The 18,804-nt window shown below is 32.5% G+C and overlaps 1 protein-coding gene across 1 annotated transcript in view; it reads right to left on the reverse strand.

Annotated features, from left to right (window-relative positions):
• The window catches only part of ADAMTS6 (ADAM metallopeptidase with thrombospondin type 1 motif 6), a 283,681-nt gene that overhangs the window by 122,846 nt on the left and 142,031 nt on the right, over window positions 1–18,804 (reverse strand). The window contains exon 9 of the mRNA XM_077897999.1: window positions 6,323–6,469. Within this exon, the coding sequence (XP_077754125.1) occupies window positions 6,323–6,469 (147 nt within the window). The remainder of the gene's footprint in view (window positions 1–6,322; window positions 6,470–18,804) is intronic.

The raw sequence follows: 18,804 nt of genomic DNA on the forward strand, positions 1-18,804 counted from the left end.
CAATAAATTCACCTAAGTAGCACTAACTCAAAAATCTATTAAAAATTATTATATATAATTACTTGTAGATATAGAAAATTAACTTAGAAACCTAGAGAAAATACTATACAGACCCCCCAAAAGACTTTGGGAATAGATACCCTGCGGAAAAAAATTTTTTTGATAGCAAACTGAAATTTGGCTCAACCCAGGAGGAAGCAAGAATAATTCATTTGTCTAAAGTTCTTGCTCCAAGGTATTAATGGTGTTCTAACCATGGTTCATGTTCTTTTAAAAATACCAAATTAGACAACCATTGGAAAGGCCTCCAGACAATAAAGAAGGCATGCACTGTGGTCACCTGTGGACAAAGTCTTTTGATAAAGTTTACTCCATAAGTGGATTTTTGTTTCAGTTTTTTAGAATTATTTACTGCTTTGTATTAATGTGGTCTAATTAAATATCTAGACAAGTCTTATTCTTTTCTTTATATTTTTGCAGAAGAATAAAATACTGTATAAATAAAATATAAACAAAAACATATAGATCTTTATCAAAACGAACATGTATTTAGAAATAAGGCATCAACAAAGGCCTTTTTAAATGGGTTTGGCCATACTATCATACAAACCACTAATGGCAAGTCACGTGTCTTATTTTTATCGGTTCTGGGAAAGCAAGGGTAGGGATTATCTTCAAGATTGATTTATTGTTCCTACATTTTGGGTAGAAAATGTAGTATATATATATTTTTACTAACCATATTTGATATATATACCATAAAACCTGGGTTAAACTATTTGGGGTGGGGGGTAGTTTTCATATTTTAATTCTTACCTGAGGGTAAGTGACAAAAATATTTTTTGCATAGTGTTACTAAAATTTGCTATTTTCCTAATACTTTCAAGTAAGTTAAACCTCTAGATCATGATTAATTAATTCTTAGAAAATAATATTTCTGGATATTACCATGCTTCTGAGTCATCAATTGCCATTATGAAATATCACAGATATAAGTATAGAAGGTAGAGGATATGAATCAGAGAGATGTATATTTAACCCTGGAAGTATTTTTTTTCCTCTTATAAAATTCCCAGGAGCTTAACCCTAATTACACCCCTCACTTTCTCTAGAAGAACTAACATTCTGACTTTTAAAATAATTATTTCCATGATTTTCTTAGTAATTATTCATCTCTCAATTATTAATCTGCCTATTTTTGAACTACATAAAAGGAGTCATGCTGTAGATTTTTATTTGTGATTTTATACTTTCGTTCAATATTATGTTCATTAATATCATTCTTTAATATTCCATTTAAGACTATGGCATAATTATTTATCCATTCTTCTATTAATAAGCATTTACATTATTCCTAATTTCTGAAAATTGTCAAGTATGCTGATATGAACATTTTTGTACAGGTCTCCAGGCACAAATGTTTTTTCCTTTCTCAAAAATATTAGATGAGTTATTTTCTTACATTTTGTAATTGAGTCTATTTAGCAAAATGGAAATTAGGAGTAACTATTATTAAATCTGGGGTTCTAGTTAGTTGATATAACCATACAATTCTTATGATGCTAAACCTAGTATTATATATGCTACTCTTATCAAAATAATAAGAGTAGTATAAATCTACTTGAGTTTTCTCATCATATGGCACTTTTAAGCACAGATGGTCTGTGTTTTGGTCATATGCAAATTTTTCCACTAAGAAAACATAAACCTCATTCGTTAATAAATAAATTAAATGAAAAGCACTATCATTTTCCATCTATGAGATACTATTATAACTTATTGTTATTAAGCACTGATATATTGGTCCTGAGCAAAACCATATACATAAAAACTAGAACTCTGAGAATTTCTCTAGCAACATACATTTCACTACTAAAAGCTCAATTTTTGTTAATATCTACAGCAATAAAGATAATAACACCCTACTTTTGTTTATGCATCTAAGACAAGACAGAAAAAAGAATGTGTATTAGCTTGAGAACATGCTTTTTTCCTAGATTATGAAATTCTTAGTAAATCAAAGTACATTTACATTTCCAGAAATCTTTGCAGCATGATAGCAAAATCATATTTTATGTAGTCTACCTCTAATTTAGAGAACTCTGATTTACATAGTTTGAAAATTAGCCTTGAAATGGGAACATGAGCCAGAGTTGAGTCTTCAGCTAAAATTTACAGATCCCTATATAAAATATGTACCCTTGGCTTTGTTTCCAGAACATGTGAGCACATTCTCTTAATTGCAAATTTAGATTTATTTTTTATTTAAACAATTATACTATATAGACCTTCAGCCTACAACACAGTGGGACAATCTAAAAAAGAAATCTTTCTATATAATCCTATATATATCTTAACAGTCTTTTAACAACAACAACAAAAAGTTAACATTTAATGCCAACTCCTATTTTTACCACAAAATAGTGCTCATACACTTAAACAAAAATGAATTAGATTGTATTATCCATGGCAAGTCAAGTGTCTTACCTACTATGTCATTGTAAACTTCTTTATCAATCTTCACAAAACAAATAATAACTACTTTCTAAAAGTCCGACTGTAAGTAAGACCTTTCTTACTTAAAAGTAAGACCTTTCTCTCTTGCCATCTATATGATTAGGATGCTTGAATAGAACTGAATTTGAGGCTTCCAACAAACAAACACTGTACTACAAATGACTTACTTGGTTATGTTCTTCTCCATATGTAATTATGACTTAATCAAAGATTTTTATGGGTTAAGGTGAAGTCCCCAAAATATGCCTGATAAATGGAAAGAGGAGAAACCTGTTTTGCTGTTTCTTGGGCTCCATATATAAAGAGGGTCCCATCTATGAAATCGTTTTCCATTTAAAGATTATTGATACTGACTTTCAAAGGTAATTGGTATAGAGGAAATGTGAGTGTCTTAGTCATCCTGTTCATCTTATATCACTTTCCTTGTAGCTCTTTCTTTCTAGTTTACCTTCTACCATAATATTGCCTTTCTTTTATTCAGCTTCCATCCTTTCTGTGAAAATGGCTAGTCTGTATTTAATTTGGAGCTGTAGGAAATTTTGCTATGGATCTCTGACAGTTCAAACAATTTAACAGACTTTAATTTAAAGAGAGCAAGAATTGATTCACAGAGGCTCCGGAATTTTTGAAAACTATATGAAATTACTCTGTACTACCACTAAGTGGTGGAAAATGTATGAAAAACTGGCCTAAACTACTGGCTGCCTTCCACTGCCTGGTAAATTAGCCCATAGTCATCAATGAGTGTGAGCCATAATACCAGGTTCATCTTTCTCTATTTTCTAAATAAATAAGTAAATAAGTCCCGCAGGCAGATAGGAAGGACACTACCTGCAAAGCCGTCGTCGAAAACATCAGAAGCTGGCATAACACGTCCATTTTAACGGAAATGGGTTCTTTATTATTTAATCAGGACGGCTTCTGGGCGATTCATGAACCACTTATTGAATCACCGAGTTTAAGAAATCTGAAAAAAAATATTGGGAGTTGGTAAACACCATCTCCTGATTGGTCAGTAGCACCTAGTGTTTCAGAAAGACATGAGAGACTTTTACTCTATTGGCACTTAAAGGCCATGGAATTGTTTTCAGTTGAACATAGTGAATAGTGATTCTCTATAAATCATAGAAAGCTCATTGTTGAAATCCACCATCATCTTGGGCCTATACAGTCACTAAGTAAAGAAAGGTATGCATTTTGTTGGCTGGGCTACAGTTCTTAAACAATTCATCTTTCAAGATTTCTTCTTCTTGAGAAGAGAAACTAAAATAAAATGTTATGAGTCTTTTTGAGCCAACTATAAAACATAAATGTAACCTCAATTCCTGATCAAAATATCACTGGATTTTTAAAAATATCACACATAGCTGTTAAAGCAATTAAGCCAACTGCATTAATAAAAAGGAACAAAGAAATTCAAGAAAGTTACTATTATGTCTTTGTGCTCCAGTGAACTGACCTTTTTAAAGGGTCCTGTGTTTAAAAAAAAAAAAACAACAAAAAAAAAAAACAAACCTTATTGCTTGGTCAGATTATAATCAGAGTTGTTTAGTTTATTATCAAAAAAGGAAAAAAAGACAACTTTCCCCAAATTTCTACCCTTTGTCTTTAATATCTATTTTTTTACTAATGGATTTAACTTTGTGAGCATTTCCATGATGATGTACAACAGAAATATTTTTATAAAATACAGGATAAATAAGACTTTTAAACCCTGTCAACACTAATCATGCTTACATACAAAATGCAAAGAGGCAATAAGGCTTAAATAATGCTCTGTGGATTAATTCTTTTAATTAATTCAATGGAACACTTTATTGCAATTAGTAATAATTTTACATCTCTCACCAGATCTGTGGTGATTTCTTTATAGTATTTTATTAGTAATTTAGGGATTTCCTTTCAGAGTATTTTAACAGCCTTAATATAGTTTCATCAAGGCAAGGTCTGGCAAGAGATCAAAATGGGTCTTTGTTAGGTATACAGAGATGGTCCTAGCAAATAGGCTGTACAAAATAAACAGGATAGGGGAGAAAGAAACTTGGTACTTGCAAAAAAACAAACAAACAAACAAAACAAAACACCAGGAGAGAAGCCTTCAAAAATGCACAGGATTACTAAGCATGTTATACAGTTTGTCTTTCTGGTGATAGACACTAAGATTCCATTATAAAAACATGAGCCAAGTCAAAGGAGAAATTCCAGATCTGGCTTGATTTCTGGGGAAAGCAGATCCTCAACAATGCTTAAAATTTAGGTAATATGATCTCATTAAAAACATCTTGGAAAATGATAATACTAGTGCTTTGTGTGAAAAACTACCAAAAGATGTCAAACAAATGCACTGTGGTCTATCTTTACAGCCTTCAACCCAGTTTAGGCACTAGGCAAGTATAGTATTATAATTACCTGTTACTAACATTAAAAATTTTAGATTATAGCATAATTATTCAGAGAAACTACCTTCTAATATGTATTCCCAATTCCTTCTATTTCATTATTACATTAATTAATTCAAAAAAGCCAATTTTAAACATTTATCTTTTGATCTCTGATGAAATCATTGTGCTAGGTAATTTAAAATCTCATTTGGGGTTTTAAAAAATTCATAATTTTAAGTTTTCAGAAGTTTCAGTGATTAGCAGATATGAATCAAAGCTTTAATAAATAATATTACCTTACATAACCTATCTGAATTTTTAAGGTTTTAGACCACAGTAATATAAATGTGAATTTTGAAGAAAGACAGTTTTTAAAAAAAATTTGTTGTTCACGTGTGCTTTTTCTATGATTCAACTTTTCACAGAGCATTTAATCTCTCCTCCCAAAGAAAACAATGGCTCAAAACAGTTAAAAGTAATGATAGAACAATAAGGCTTAAAGCCTTCATATTATTTAAAATAACATATACCATTTAATGAATGTTTACTGTTACATATACATTATAACATTGTACATAATTATATATGTAACAACCTTACCATTTAATGAATGTTTACTGTTACATATACATTATAACATTGTACATAATTATATATGTAACAACCTCATGATGTGTGTATTATTACCTAATTCATTTAACAAGTGAGGTCACTGAAGATTATGAAAGGTTAAGTAACATGCCCATGGTAACACAGTTAGAAAGCGAGACCTAAGTCTATGAGCTTCTAAAGTCCAATCCTAAAGTCCTATGCAGGTAAGATGTGAAAGGAAATCTGCTTTAATAAACAGTTATACCTCAGCTAATTTATTTATTTCACACTTAAATAACCAGACTCTCAAATATACATTAAAAGATCAGCAAAGAAGTTCTCAAACTGCAGAAAAGATGAGTCACAAAATAAACTTTCAAAGACAAATTTTCATTTTCTCATTTTCATTTCCTAGGTATTTGGTTTTTTGTTGTTGTTGTTTGTTACTATTAGATACTTCAGCATTCCTGAAAAATTCAGTTTTTTCAACAACAAAATGAAATAGATAATCACCGAATTAATGTTCACCTATACTCTATTAAACTGTGTAAATCTAAATTCTTTCTGACATTGTTTCCCATTTATTGAACATTTCTGACACTCACATCATCAACTCCACTTATAGCCTTGCTCCAGTTTCTCTAATCTACCAAGTTCTGTTGGAGTATGAAGGAAAAAATTTGCCACAATGATATATTAAAATATTTTGGGAACAGCCTGAAATATCACCCTATAAAAGTTACTCATTATGCAGTACGAAGCACTACATATTAGGCTTCTACCAATGGCTTACTTCTGGAGCAATTCATCATCACTCTCCAGAGATTACTTACTCTAGAAAGCTGGTGATATAGTCTCGACTGCAGGCAGACCAGGAAAAAGGATTGGTATTTGCAGTAATGTGAGCTGCCATAAGTTTTGCTGCTTCATGACCTTTCGTCCCACAAGAATTTCCAATTCCATCATGGTTCATACCAAAACTGTTTTAACAAGGAAGAAACATAAGAAATATAAAAGAAAGAAATAAAAAAAATAAAACAAATGAACCCCCAATATGTCCTTTATTTCCTTATTTGATCATTTATTAGCCTTATCAACATATATCTTCTATCAAGATCCTCTAAGGAAATACAGGATTAAAGAGACTACAGAACAATTCTATGATAGAATTTATTTTTAAATCTCTTTAATTGATCGTATACTTTCAAATGTTAACTTAAATGATACAATCTTTCCTTGAGCAGAAAGGGAATATATATTAATTTTCACTTTATGGGTATGAAAAACTGCGATTTAGCAAAGATAAATGACCTATCAAAGATCATAAAGTTAGTAAGTGTTAGTAGAACCTGCCTTTCAACATCCTAGAGTTCATGCTACCTCACTATGCTGAATCTAAAAGAGAATTATAAAAAGATAGTTATAGTCCGTTGAGTTCTAGGTTAAATCTCAAATGCAAAAATCATTTGTTTTATAATATAAAGGAGAATTAAATACATATGCAATTTATGTTTGTATGTGTATGTGTGTGTTTTCAAAACACCTTTTGAAAAATCTTGATACATTCAGGATTATGATTATAGTTTTTCTTTACGTCGGTTTCCCTTCATTGTTCAAAGCTTGTCTTTGCCATCCCCCCCGCCTCTGTGTCCTATAGCTATGCTTAGTGCTATTATCAATGTGATATAAAAACAATATTGATTATAAATCATAAGTTTTAGTCTCTCTTCACAGGTAACCAAAAGCTTATGTTGACTATTAGTGAAAAAATAAAGTTACGTGTCCATAGAGACATCTAATAAATGTACTATGATATGTGTTCAAAGAAATAAGAATTTTGTGTGACAAGAGTATAAAATAGATGAAGATAATTGCTGGAGAAAAAATTGGAAAGGTAGCTGAGAACAGAGAATTACAATAAGTTAAAGTAAATATTAATACTTTTGGCAGGACACAAACACTGAAGATTTGTGAGTAAGAGCAACTTAAGATTTCAGAGAAGGAGAATGTTAGAATTGTATGTGTATTTTAGGCAGGTCATTATAATAATTCTATGGTGGAGACCCTGGAGTGGGAAGAGAATGGAGGCATGGAAAGCAGATAGAAGATAATTACCAAATGACAAATGGTGTAGGTCTGAATGGGGCACTGGATAGAGAAGTGGGATTAGATCTGAGACGTGTTTAGGAAGCTGAAAGGATTGGTTTTCATAAATACAGTAAGAGTCATAATAAAGTCATATCATATGTGGGACAAGGAAAAGAAACTAGTAATTCACATGGAGGAACTAACATAAGCAAAGGAAGAGAAATACAGAAGAGTATATATCCAGAGCCTTAAATTAAAACACCAAATGACCTTCCATGAACACCAGTATTTAGTTTTCTTGTTTGACCCCAACACACTGGAATCAGTCTCTTTGAATGATCTTCTAGGAACATGATGGTAGAGTTTACAGTTTATAGAATTAGATATAATTATGTCAAAACAATCAGCCATGGAGTTACATAAAAAGCTCCTTAATGTAAATTTATAATTCAATAAACAATATTGTATACTTCTCTCAAAGGCTGATGCTACCATGTGAATACTACTATGATTCTTTTCAAATGATGATAGCTTTAAAAAATTATTTCCTTTTAGCAGCAGCCTTATTACATATTCCTGAGTCATATGAAGATGGGTATAGGCAAACACAGAAGACTTTAAGAAAATAATTTTCAAGATCTTCAGCTTCCTTATGTACTATCTTCTAAGAAAAAAAGCAAAGCTTCTCCATTTTATATCTTATTTCTCCCACCTTATAAAAGAAAAACTTATCCTTTACCTATCTGTAATTTTACATTAATTAGTTCACTGTTTTGTGGTCTAAAAACATGGGTGTCAAGAGATACTTAGAAGCATTTCGTATCAATGTTGAAAAAGAGAATTATTTTAATGACTAAATAGCATGTAATTTCTAGTTTTCATCAAGTTTAGAAGAGGATATAATCAAATGAACAGTTGATGAGTTTTTTAAAAAAATTTTTGATCCTATACATATATGTTTTGCTAATCAATAATTGACTAACAATGATTGTAATGTAATGAATATATAATCCAGGGAAAATTTTTTCCTTTATTATCAAAGGAATTTTTGTAAATGTAATCACAATATATACATTTTTGTGATAGTGATATGATATAATTAAAATACTTTTAAGTATAAAAATATATCTTAGAATATACATCAGGATAGTATTCTGGTTGAGAAAGAAGGAGCAGATATATTGAGTTAAAGGAGGGAAAAAATGATGTAAATTTTGACTATAAAAGAAGAGCCTTTTTTTTAAATACATATTTTTAAGTGTATAATGAAAGTTACCAAAATACTATGGCATTTAGTTTCAACTGATATATTTAAAGATGCATATAAAATTTTATTTTTTTGCATGCTAATATTTACAGTACTTCAGAAATTTTATCCTTTGCAATTAAAAGATAAATATTGTGTAATTTATAACAACATGGATGGACCTAGAAGATATTAGCCTAAGTGAAATAATTCAGACTGAGAAAGACAAAACTCATTTGATTTCACTCATGTGAAAAAAACAAATGAATAGATAAAAGCAGAATCAGGCCTATAAATACACAGAACAAAATGATGCCAGAGGGGTAGGGATATGGGCAAAAAAAGTGAAGAGAGTGGGAAATGCAGGCTTCCAGTTACAGAATGAATAAATCATAGGAACAAAAGTCACAGCATAGTGAATACTAAAACAGTCATATTGTAATAGCGTTATATGGTGTCAGATGGTAGCTATGCTTGTGGTGAGCATTGCATAATGTAAAAACCTGTCAAATTACTATGTTGTACACCTAAAACTAATGTAACATTGTATATCAACTACACTTGAATATTTTTTTAAAAAAATTCTTGAATTCAAGTATATGAAGGTGAAAACATTACAAGTTCTATTTCTACCAACAATCTTTAGGTGTCAGATGCAGATAGTTATCTTAAAGGACTTAGATTTCAGTTGTCTAGGAGAATGTATACTTTTGTAGCTTGTATTTCACATATAAGAAATTCCAGCAATGGCCTGACCAATGTTAAAGAGTTCACTTATGGTGATGGGAGTTTACAACTGCTATTCACGACATCAACTTCAAAAGATCCCTCTAATAGGCTGATCAGGCTGGAGTAGTTAACACACACACATATAAATATTTAAAGATAGGTTTCCTTAATCAGTCAGTCAAGAAAGAAAAATACCATATGACTTCACTCATTTATGGAATTTAAGAGACAAAACAGATGAACAGAGGGGAAAGGGGAAAAAAGAGAAAGAGGGAGAGAAAAAAAACATAAAGTCTTAACTACAGAGAATAAACTTGAGCATTGATTGGGGGAGATGGACAGGGGATGGGCTAGAAGGGTGATGGGAATTAAGAAGAGCACTTGTGATGAGCACTGGGTGTCAGACGTAAGTGATGAATTACTAAATTCTACAGCTGAAACCAATTTTACTGTCTATGTCAACTAACTAGAATCTGAATAAAAACTTGAAATTAAAAAAAAAAAAGATAAAATAAAGATAGGTTCCCTCCTGGGGAAAGTCTATCTCAGGGAAGAGTTGGTAAAAGAAGTGAAACCCATTAATGATCAGAAAGAATAAATAACAGCCCACTTTAGAACCATGATACTGGCAAAAATTTAGAATGTTACCTAGAACTAAGTGTGGACAGTGGTGTAGAGAAACTGGGAGCTTAGTGTACAATAGTTTTACTGAGGTCCAGGCAGCTATTGTGGAGAGCAATTCAGCAGTACTCTGTCAAATTAAATAGGCAGATATTTTATAACTAAGGATTCTATTCTTGAATATGTATCCCAGGAATATCCCCAAAGGGAACATGTCTGAGATGTTCATGACAGAGTTATTTATAATAGCGAGTTGCTAAAGATAATCTAGGTGTCTGTCACTGGGGAATGGATAAATAAATGTTGGAAGATGCATATCACGGGATACTAAGCAGAAATTGGAAGCAGCAAACAAAATAATGTCTACATATAAATATGGGTGGATCTTAAAAACACTGGAAAAAATTAAGAAAAGGGAAAAGATCTATAGTATTATATCTATATCTATATCTATATATATATATATGCAAAAATTACATACACACTCAAATAACCAAAAAAAGCCAAGAACTTGGTCCAGATTAAAGACGAAAGGGAAACAACTAAATGCTATGCAAACTGGATTAGGCAGGGGGAAGCTATAAAAGACATTGCTAGGACAATTGGTGAAAATTGAATATGGACTGCATATTTGATAATAGTATATCAATGTTAAATTTTCCAGTTTAATAGTTATACTGTGCTATAGAAGACATTATCTTTTCTTTTAGGAAAAGGACTGAAATATTTAGGGATAAGACACATGTCTACAAATTATTCTCAGGTAGTTCAGAAAAATAATACATGTACATATACAGGAAGAGAGATATAAAGCAAACATGGTAAAGTATTAATGATATTTGAATCTGAGTAAACGGCACGTGGGAAATCTTCCTACTCTATCAATTTTTCTATAAGCTTGAAATCATTTCAAACTTAAAAGATTAAAAAACAGATGCCCATCGAAAGATGAATGGATAAAGAAGATGTGGTTTATGTATACAAAAAACAGACGCATACATATATAAACAATCTGTGATATTTTACAAGGATACATATGGATTCAAATATACATATCAAATATATTAGAGTAGCTATCTATGGAAGAAAAGAAAGTGGAATGGGAAATGGGATTACAGAAACAAATACATATTTACATATGTTAAGTAAGAATGGTCCTTGTGGGACTGATAATGATGCTGTGCTAAGAACTAAGGATACATAGATAAATGATAGATAGATAGAAATAGATCAACAAATATAAAATAAACTCAATGCTCTCCTCTTGAGTTTCACAAATAATATTTTTTAAAAAGAAAGAGAATGAGAACAAAAACAAGAACAAGAACAAAAGAGACTTTGGTGAACATGGGGCCCACGCTCACAAGTGAACAGCAGTAGCAAGACAACACTTCCATGGTTGGTTTTATGTATTTAATAAAACAGTTCATATTACATAAAGGTAAAGATTCTCATTTGAGGAGGGTTTTATGAACATACATTGAGAGAGAGAGGATAGACACAGAGAGATAGAGAGATTGAGACATTGGGAGACAGTCTCCCTGGGCTTCTTGTGATTCTCCACATTTTGCTGGGTATTCCAAGTCTGCAAACCTTATGCTTTAACCAGTCCATTTCACAGGATAATTTTTGAGAAATGAGGAAACATTCCCCCCCTGGACAAAAAGCAGGTTTACTTACTACTTGCTCTAAAAGTGGTAGATTTCCCCAAGCTCAATGTTTCTCAGTTGTGATGCAAACCCACTGTGTATGAAGCATTCACCTAGGCCATATTGTGTTGCCCCTGTGGGATTAGGGGCCAAGAGAAACCAAATAAACATGCTGATGCTTATGTTGTTTACTGCTGCTGTAATAAAATCCTTTGTCTCTGAGGAATTTCATGTCTTTTGCTAGCATCCATTTGACAGTTATAGGCCAATTTATTAGCTTATAAGTAGGGTAAAGTTAAATCTCAAATCTAATAAGAGAGCGAAGATTGTAGTTGATTAGGATAACCTACTCAATTATGAAAACCTAAGTAATTCTACAAGCAAATTACTTCAAATTAGTATAAATTTAAAACAAACTAACTAAAGCCCAAATTCTCAGTTTCTACAAAAATAAAGTAGGCTTTTCGTTTTGTCTTCCTACTAGGAGATAAATTGAATGTTGAAGATCTCATCTAAATCTAGTGGATACAAGAAAAAACCAAAAATTTCTTTTCTCATGTCTTATTGTTTCTGTTCCTATCTCAAAATTTTAAAAGAGGCATCTTATTTCGACATTGTTAAGCAAAAAGTTTCCTACCTTTTTTCTCTAAGATATCACCCAAAGGCAGTAAGGAAAAATAAGAAAAAGAAACAAAAATTCTGCACTTAATGAAATGTAGAAAACCACTAAAACCATAAACCACAACATTATAATGAATGGGAAAGGATAATTGAATTCAGAAAAATCAGAGATGAATGCAGCAAGACACAGACAGAAAACAACAATAACTGAAGATCTCAGCACAAAAGCCAGGCATATTTCTCTAAAGTTATGTTCAACAATCCGGGGGGTTAAACCAGCAATACCTTCTTGTGAACGACTGGAGTAAGGATGTAAACTATTGGAATATACACCCTTGTTCTAGTCGTCAGAAGAAGAGGGGGCTGGGCTTATTTGTATTGGGAGTCACAGAAATCATATCTGTAGGAAGGAATCGGTCAGTAAGGAAAGGCAAAAGAGAGATTCTATCTTGCTAAAAGTTTTATAAAGGAATACAGTGTTAAAGAACTTGAATCACATGCACCACTCTACATCACTAATAAATTCCTAATGAGACAATAGCTCTGGTCCCTGCCCATCATAAACTTACAAATAGTTCATCCAGAAAAATCTAACTTGTTCAAAGACATGAGTCCAAAGGACAAAAAGTGTATCTACAAGTATATTGAATAAATAAGTAATCAGAACAGAAAAACACAAATAGACATTTAGCAGGAAAAAAAAATGTTGGTACAGGAAAGATAAAAACTGGACACATATTATTTCAAACAAACTTAAGCTATCATTTTTTTTTATAAAAACAAGTATTTAATGCAGAGATACAAGCAATCAGGGAAGATATGACAAGACAGGGGACGAAATGAACTATGAGAGGAAATAAGTGAAAGGAAAATAAAACTATCACAGGAAAAAGGCCATGCTGAAGTAGCAAAAAAAAGAAAAAAAAAATTAGGCAACTGCTAAAAGCATTTCTCACAGGAGTGAAAAAGCAAGCAAAATGAAAACTGACAGAGTTTAAAAGGGTCAAAGTAAAGAAATCCAACATATTATATATCATTGTTGTCCCCCCAGAAAAGAGACAAAATAATAAAACAGAAATAAAAGTGATTATAAAAAAATGCAAGAAAACTTTCGAGAAATAAAAATGGCTAAAAACTAATCAAAAGTAAACTATTTGATGTCCTGGGAAAAACTGACATGGAATGAGTTCACATAGAGCCACAGTTTAGTTAACTTATTGGGCTTCAAAATTAAGATATATTTTAGGCAACTGGGGCAAAATAACAAATTACCAAAATGGTAAAACAATCAGATTACCCTCAGGTTTCACCATGGTGACATTTAATACCAGCTTACCGCAGAGTAATGACTCAGCCAAAGTGAGTATAAAAATCATTTTGAACAAAAACTCAAGGAATAGAGGTCTCATGAATCATTCTTACAAAAACTGCTACAAGATAAACCTCAGCTTAGTTTAAAAATAACATAAAAATTTAATGGCTTATTGACACTATTTGAGTTCCATAACAGGCAATGCATCCAACACAAATCAAATTTGTAACCAGTCCAATTAACTCTCTTTTCATACTTTCTAATGATATTTTTCATTTGTTGTTTTGTTTTGTGAGTTTTAGTCTCACATGCGTACTATATGAAACATATCCAGCAAACTTAAGAGACAATCAAACATATTTACATTTTAAAGGTTAATTATAAAGAAGCATCCTCATTATCTTTCCTAAATCTAAGAAATAGAATGTTTTCAGAATAAAAGTTTGCCTCACCTTCATATTCTTCTTCCTCCCCTAAGAGAGAGAACCATTATCCTGACTTTTGTGATAGTCATTCTCTATGAGAACTCTAAATGACGTATGTTAATTTTCCCTGGTTTTGAAATCTATAGAACTGAAATCACACGTAGATGTCCTTTTATAACTTGCTTCTTTCATTCAACAATTTTTAAAGAGAAGGTCATCTCTGCTGAACTAACATTGTGTATCACTCATCTTCATTTACAGGTTTCCATTGCAAATACACTATTTAATTATTCATTCTGTGGTAATGAATTTAGGATGGTTCCTCTTACGGGGCTATTATAGACAATGCTGCTATGAGCATTCTTGAACACATCTCCCAGTCATGGATAGAAGAGAATCTTCAGAACAGTTTTTAAACTATTGGTCTGAGGATCTTTTACATTCTTAAAAATAGTGGAGACCCCAAGATCTTTTGTTTATGATGTCATTTGGAGTGATATTTGCCATCTTAAAAATTAAAAATGAGAAAATAAATATTTTATTATAAACAATGGAAGAATTTCAGTGAAAACAGCAATGTTGTTTAATTATACTTTTGCTAGTCTCTTTTTTCTATAAAAGACTATTTATTCATGAGAGACAGAGAGAGAAAGAGAGAGAGAGAGAGGCAGAGACATAGGCAGAGAGAAAAACAGACTCCATGCAGGGAGTCTGATGTGGGACTCAATCCTGGGAACTCCAGGATCACGTCCTGGGCCGAAGGCAGGCGCTAAACCGCTGAGCCACCCAGGTGTCCCCTTTTGCTAGTCTCTTTAGTGTCTGGGTTACTCACAAATAGCTGGGTTCTCATATCTGCTGCTTCATTCAACCTTCTGTGGTATTTTGTTTTGGTTGAAATATATGATGAAAATCTGACTTCACGCTAATATGTAGGTGGAAAGGGGAAGAGTATTTTTATAACCCTTTCAGATAGTTGTAGGAGTTTTTAAACTTGGCAAATAATTTTTTAAAGGTTAGTTGAAATACTTATTCTGAAACCATACCAATGGTCTTTTTGAATCTGGTTTTACTAATATCACCCAATCTCATCAGAAAAGTCTTAAAAAGAGAAAAAAAGAAAAGTCTTTTTTTTTATTTTTATTTTTATTTATGATAGTCACACAGAGATAGAGAGGCAGAGACACAGGCAGAGGGAGAAGCAGGCTCCATGCACTGGGAGCCCGACGTGGGATTCGATCCCGGGTCTCCAGGATCGCGCCCTGGGCCAAAGGCAGGCACTAAACTGCTGCGCCACCCAGGGATCCCAAAAAGTCTTTAAATATTAGGAAGCTGTCAAATTTATAATGACAAATATAACTTTTCCCAAATTCTGATTTTTGATCAAAAGTTCAAATTTTATCATTGGTAATAAACAGTATAAGTTGTTTTCCTTGAATAATAAGCTCATTTGTTTATTTTTAAAGAGAATTTCTGCCAACTACCCATAGTTTCTCATTCCTTCTTTCAAATAAAAATTGTGTTCCAGGAAAAAAGCAGCTAGTTCATCTCAAACAATGGCTCAAGTTCTTTTCTTTGTGACAACCATCAGACAAAGATACGGAGCAGAGTGCTTTATGCTTTACATAATTCCCATTCTGTGACACAGATTACTTTATAAAAGATATATATATATGCTTTAATAAAATTAATAATTATTAATATTATATTAATAATTATTTCTTTTGCATCAAGAACAATCTTAAGTAAAAGTGACATGGCAATAACAAATATAATGACTAATGGTATGGTTGCCTTGACTTATGCTGGGGTGCCAGTACTTATACTCACCATCGATTTTGTACAATCAGTGTAAACATCAACACAGTTTCAATGAAAAAAAAATAAAAGGCACATTAGGCCTTAGTGTTATGAAAATAGTTTGGTCCAAAAGTGCTTCATAAATCCCAGAGATCAATGGACTGCAGTTTGAGAATCACTACTTTAGGATATATATGGAAAGCAAATTGTTGGGTCATGACTTAGGTTAAATTTCAATTTTACTAGATAATATCAAACATCTTTTCAAAATGGTTACACCAAAATAGATTCTTACCTGTGGTGCATAAGAATCCTGGTTGTACCACATCTCCACCAATAGTTGATACTATCAGACTTTTAAATTTGTGCTAATCATGGTGGGTATACTTTGTATTTCCTTTATTATAAATTAGGTTAAACATATTTTATATTTTTATATGTTTTATATGAATATTGACCATTTGGATTTCTTCTTTTGTAAAATGTTCAAGTACTTGTATATTTAATACTTGAACATGCTTATATGATCATGATGTGAAGAGAAACCAAGAGTCAGACACTTAACTGATTACATTAGCCAGGCGCTCCTTTTATGTCTTATTTTTAAAAAATCCTTCTTTAACCTAAGTTCATGGGGATATACTTCTATAATATGTTCTAAAAGCTGTAATAGTTTGCTTTGCACATTTTTAGGTATTGTTGGATCCTATGATAGGAGTACATTTAGTTTTGTTAGAAACTGCCAAACTATCTTCCAAAGTGACTGTTAATAATGAATCTTTAAGCCTAAGTATGGCTTGACACCAGTATCCATTTTTACTAGTTACTCAACAAACAGAAAGTATTTTTTATATTTAATTTTATTCACAGTATTTAGCATGTAATCAGACTTTAAGGATTGGTGATGAAGGCTTAGAGGCTTAGTGAAATGGATGAAAAATCTATCAGCAGAGATTTAATTTGGATAAACTGGGTAGATTCACAAGGTTAAAATGCAGATCTAATAAACATTCTCTTGTAAAGCATGGGATCCAAAGAATCTGACATGAGTTCCATACTCAACTATGATGAACTTTACTTTTCTCTGCCCCTCTTTCTTGTAATTACCTAACTGGAGTTACATAATTCACAGGAAGCCACAACTCTGCTCATGGGTTCTGGGACCAATTTTGTTCACTGTTAGGGAGATTTTAAAGACCATAGCTTTGTGAAGCAGTATTAAAACATGGCATACCGTTGATCTGGTTCTCTAGTTTTTAAAGTAATTGGAATCATTAGCCTCTGGTCCTATTTCTAGTGAAGAAGACACTACCTTACACCCAAGTTTTAGTAAATGAATCCCTTGTTTCTTTCACCTGCTCCCCAGACTCTGAGATCCTGACCAGTATTCCATTTCTTTTTGAGCAGAGATCCATTTGGCTTTGGGGTGTTAAAGTCCTGAGTAGGTACCCCAGGTTCTCTTATGCTCCTGGGATACTCACAGCTATCTGCAGACTTTCATGATATTGACAATTTCCTGACTGATTTTCATCCAAGGACTGCTGCGAGACTAAACTACTAAAGTCCTAATGATGTGAATTGAATATAATGTGCTAAATTAATTAGTTAGAATAATTCGCTTTAAATAGACCCAACTGGGGTGCCTGGCTGGCTCAGTCAGTAGAGCATGTGACTCTTGATCTCGGGGTTGTATGTTTGAGCCCCACAATGGGTGGAGAAATTACTTAAAAATAAAACCTTAAAAAATAAAATAGACCTAACTAATCAAATGGGAGAGGGAGCAAGCCCTACATGTCTACAGCACAGGAACAACCAGTTACATTATTCAAGTTACTTTTTATACTATAGTGTTATTTTGTTAAAAGATTTTATTTATTTATTCATGACAGAGAGAGAGAGAGAGAGAGAGAGAAAGAGACAGGCAGAGGGAGAAGCAGGCTCCGTGCAGGGAGCCCAACATGGGACTCGATCCCGGGTGTCCAGGATCGTATCCCGGGCTGAAGGCGGTGGTGCTAAACCACTGGGCCACGGGGGCTGCCCTAGAGTGTTATTTTATTCATACTTTTGTGTGCTTTTAAGAATTACTGACACTTATGCTTTGTGCTCCAAGCAAAAATACAATGTTAAGGCCAAAGGGATGGAGAAGACAGCAGCTGTGGAATATGGCTTAAAAGGAAAAAGACGATGCCATTAGGCTTGTTCTGTCTTGTTTGACCAAAACTTTTAAATTCTGTAGGAAAAATAAATGAAATTATGAGTTTGAAACTCTGATTGCTAACCATTTCTTTTTTTCATAAACAAACAGTATTTTTAAGTTGTTCATAAACAACTTAAAATAACACAGGGTCTTAAAAACTGCAACTCACCCATCAGAGAGAGGGCAAAGGCCTAATTTCACCACCTGCCCTATCCAGCAGATTTCTCTTCTCTGGGGCATAACACTCCCTGGATTGCCCTTTCACTAAAGTTCAACCTAGGTTCTGGACTTTACCCTATATAAGAACAAGTATTGATTCAGTATATGGAAAAACACTCAAGAATCATGCAAAATGCTTATTAACATATCAATGCCATTTTTAAAAAGTTAATGAACATCCTATTAGGTATTTTTCATAGGAACTAACACTAAAATTCCAAAATTAATATTGCAAAGTATAGGGTCAGAAAGAGCCAAGATGATTTTGAAGATGGAAGAAAGAACTTCAGTATCTGTAGAAAATTATGATAATTTGGGGTGCCTGGGTGGCTCAGTTGAATAAGCATCTGCCTTCAGTTTAGGTCATAACTCAGGGTCCTGGGATGGAGCCTCAAGTCGGTCTCCTTGCTC

The sequence above is a fragment of the Canis aureus genome, chromosome 5 (assembly GCF_053574225.1).
Source record: "Canis aureus isolate CA01 chromosome 5, VMU_Caureus_v.1.0, whole genome shotgun sequence".
Classification (NCBI taxonomy): Eukaryota; Metazoa; Chordata; class Mammalia; order Carnivora; family Canidae; genus Canis; species Canis aureus.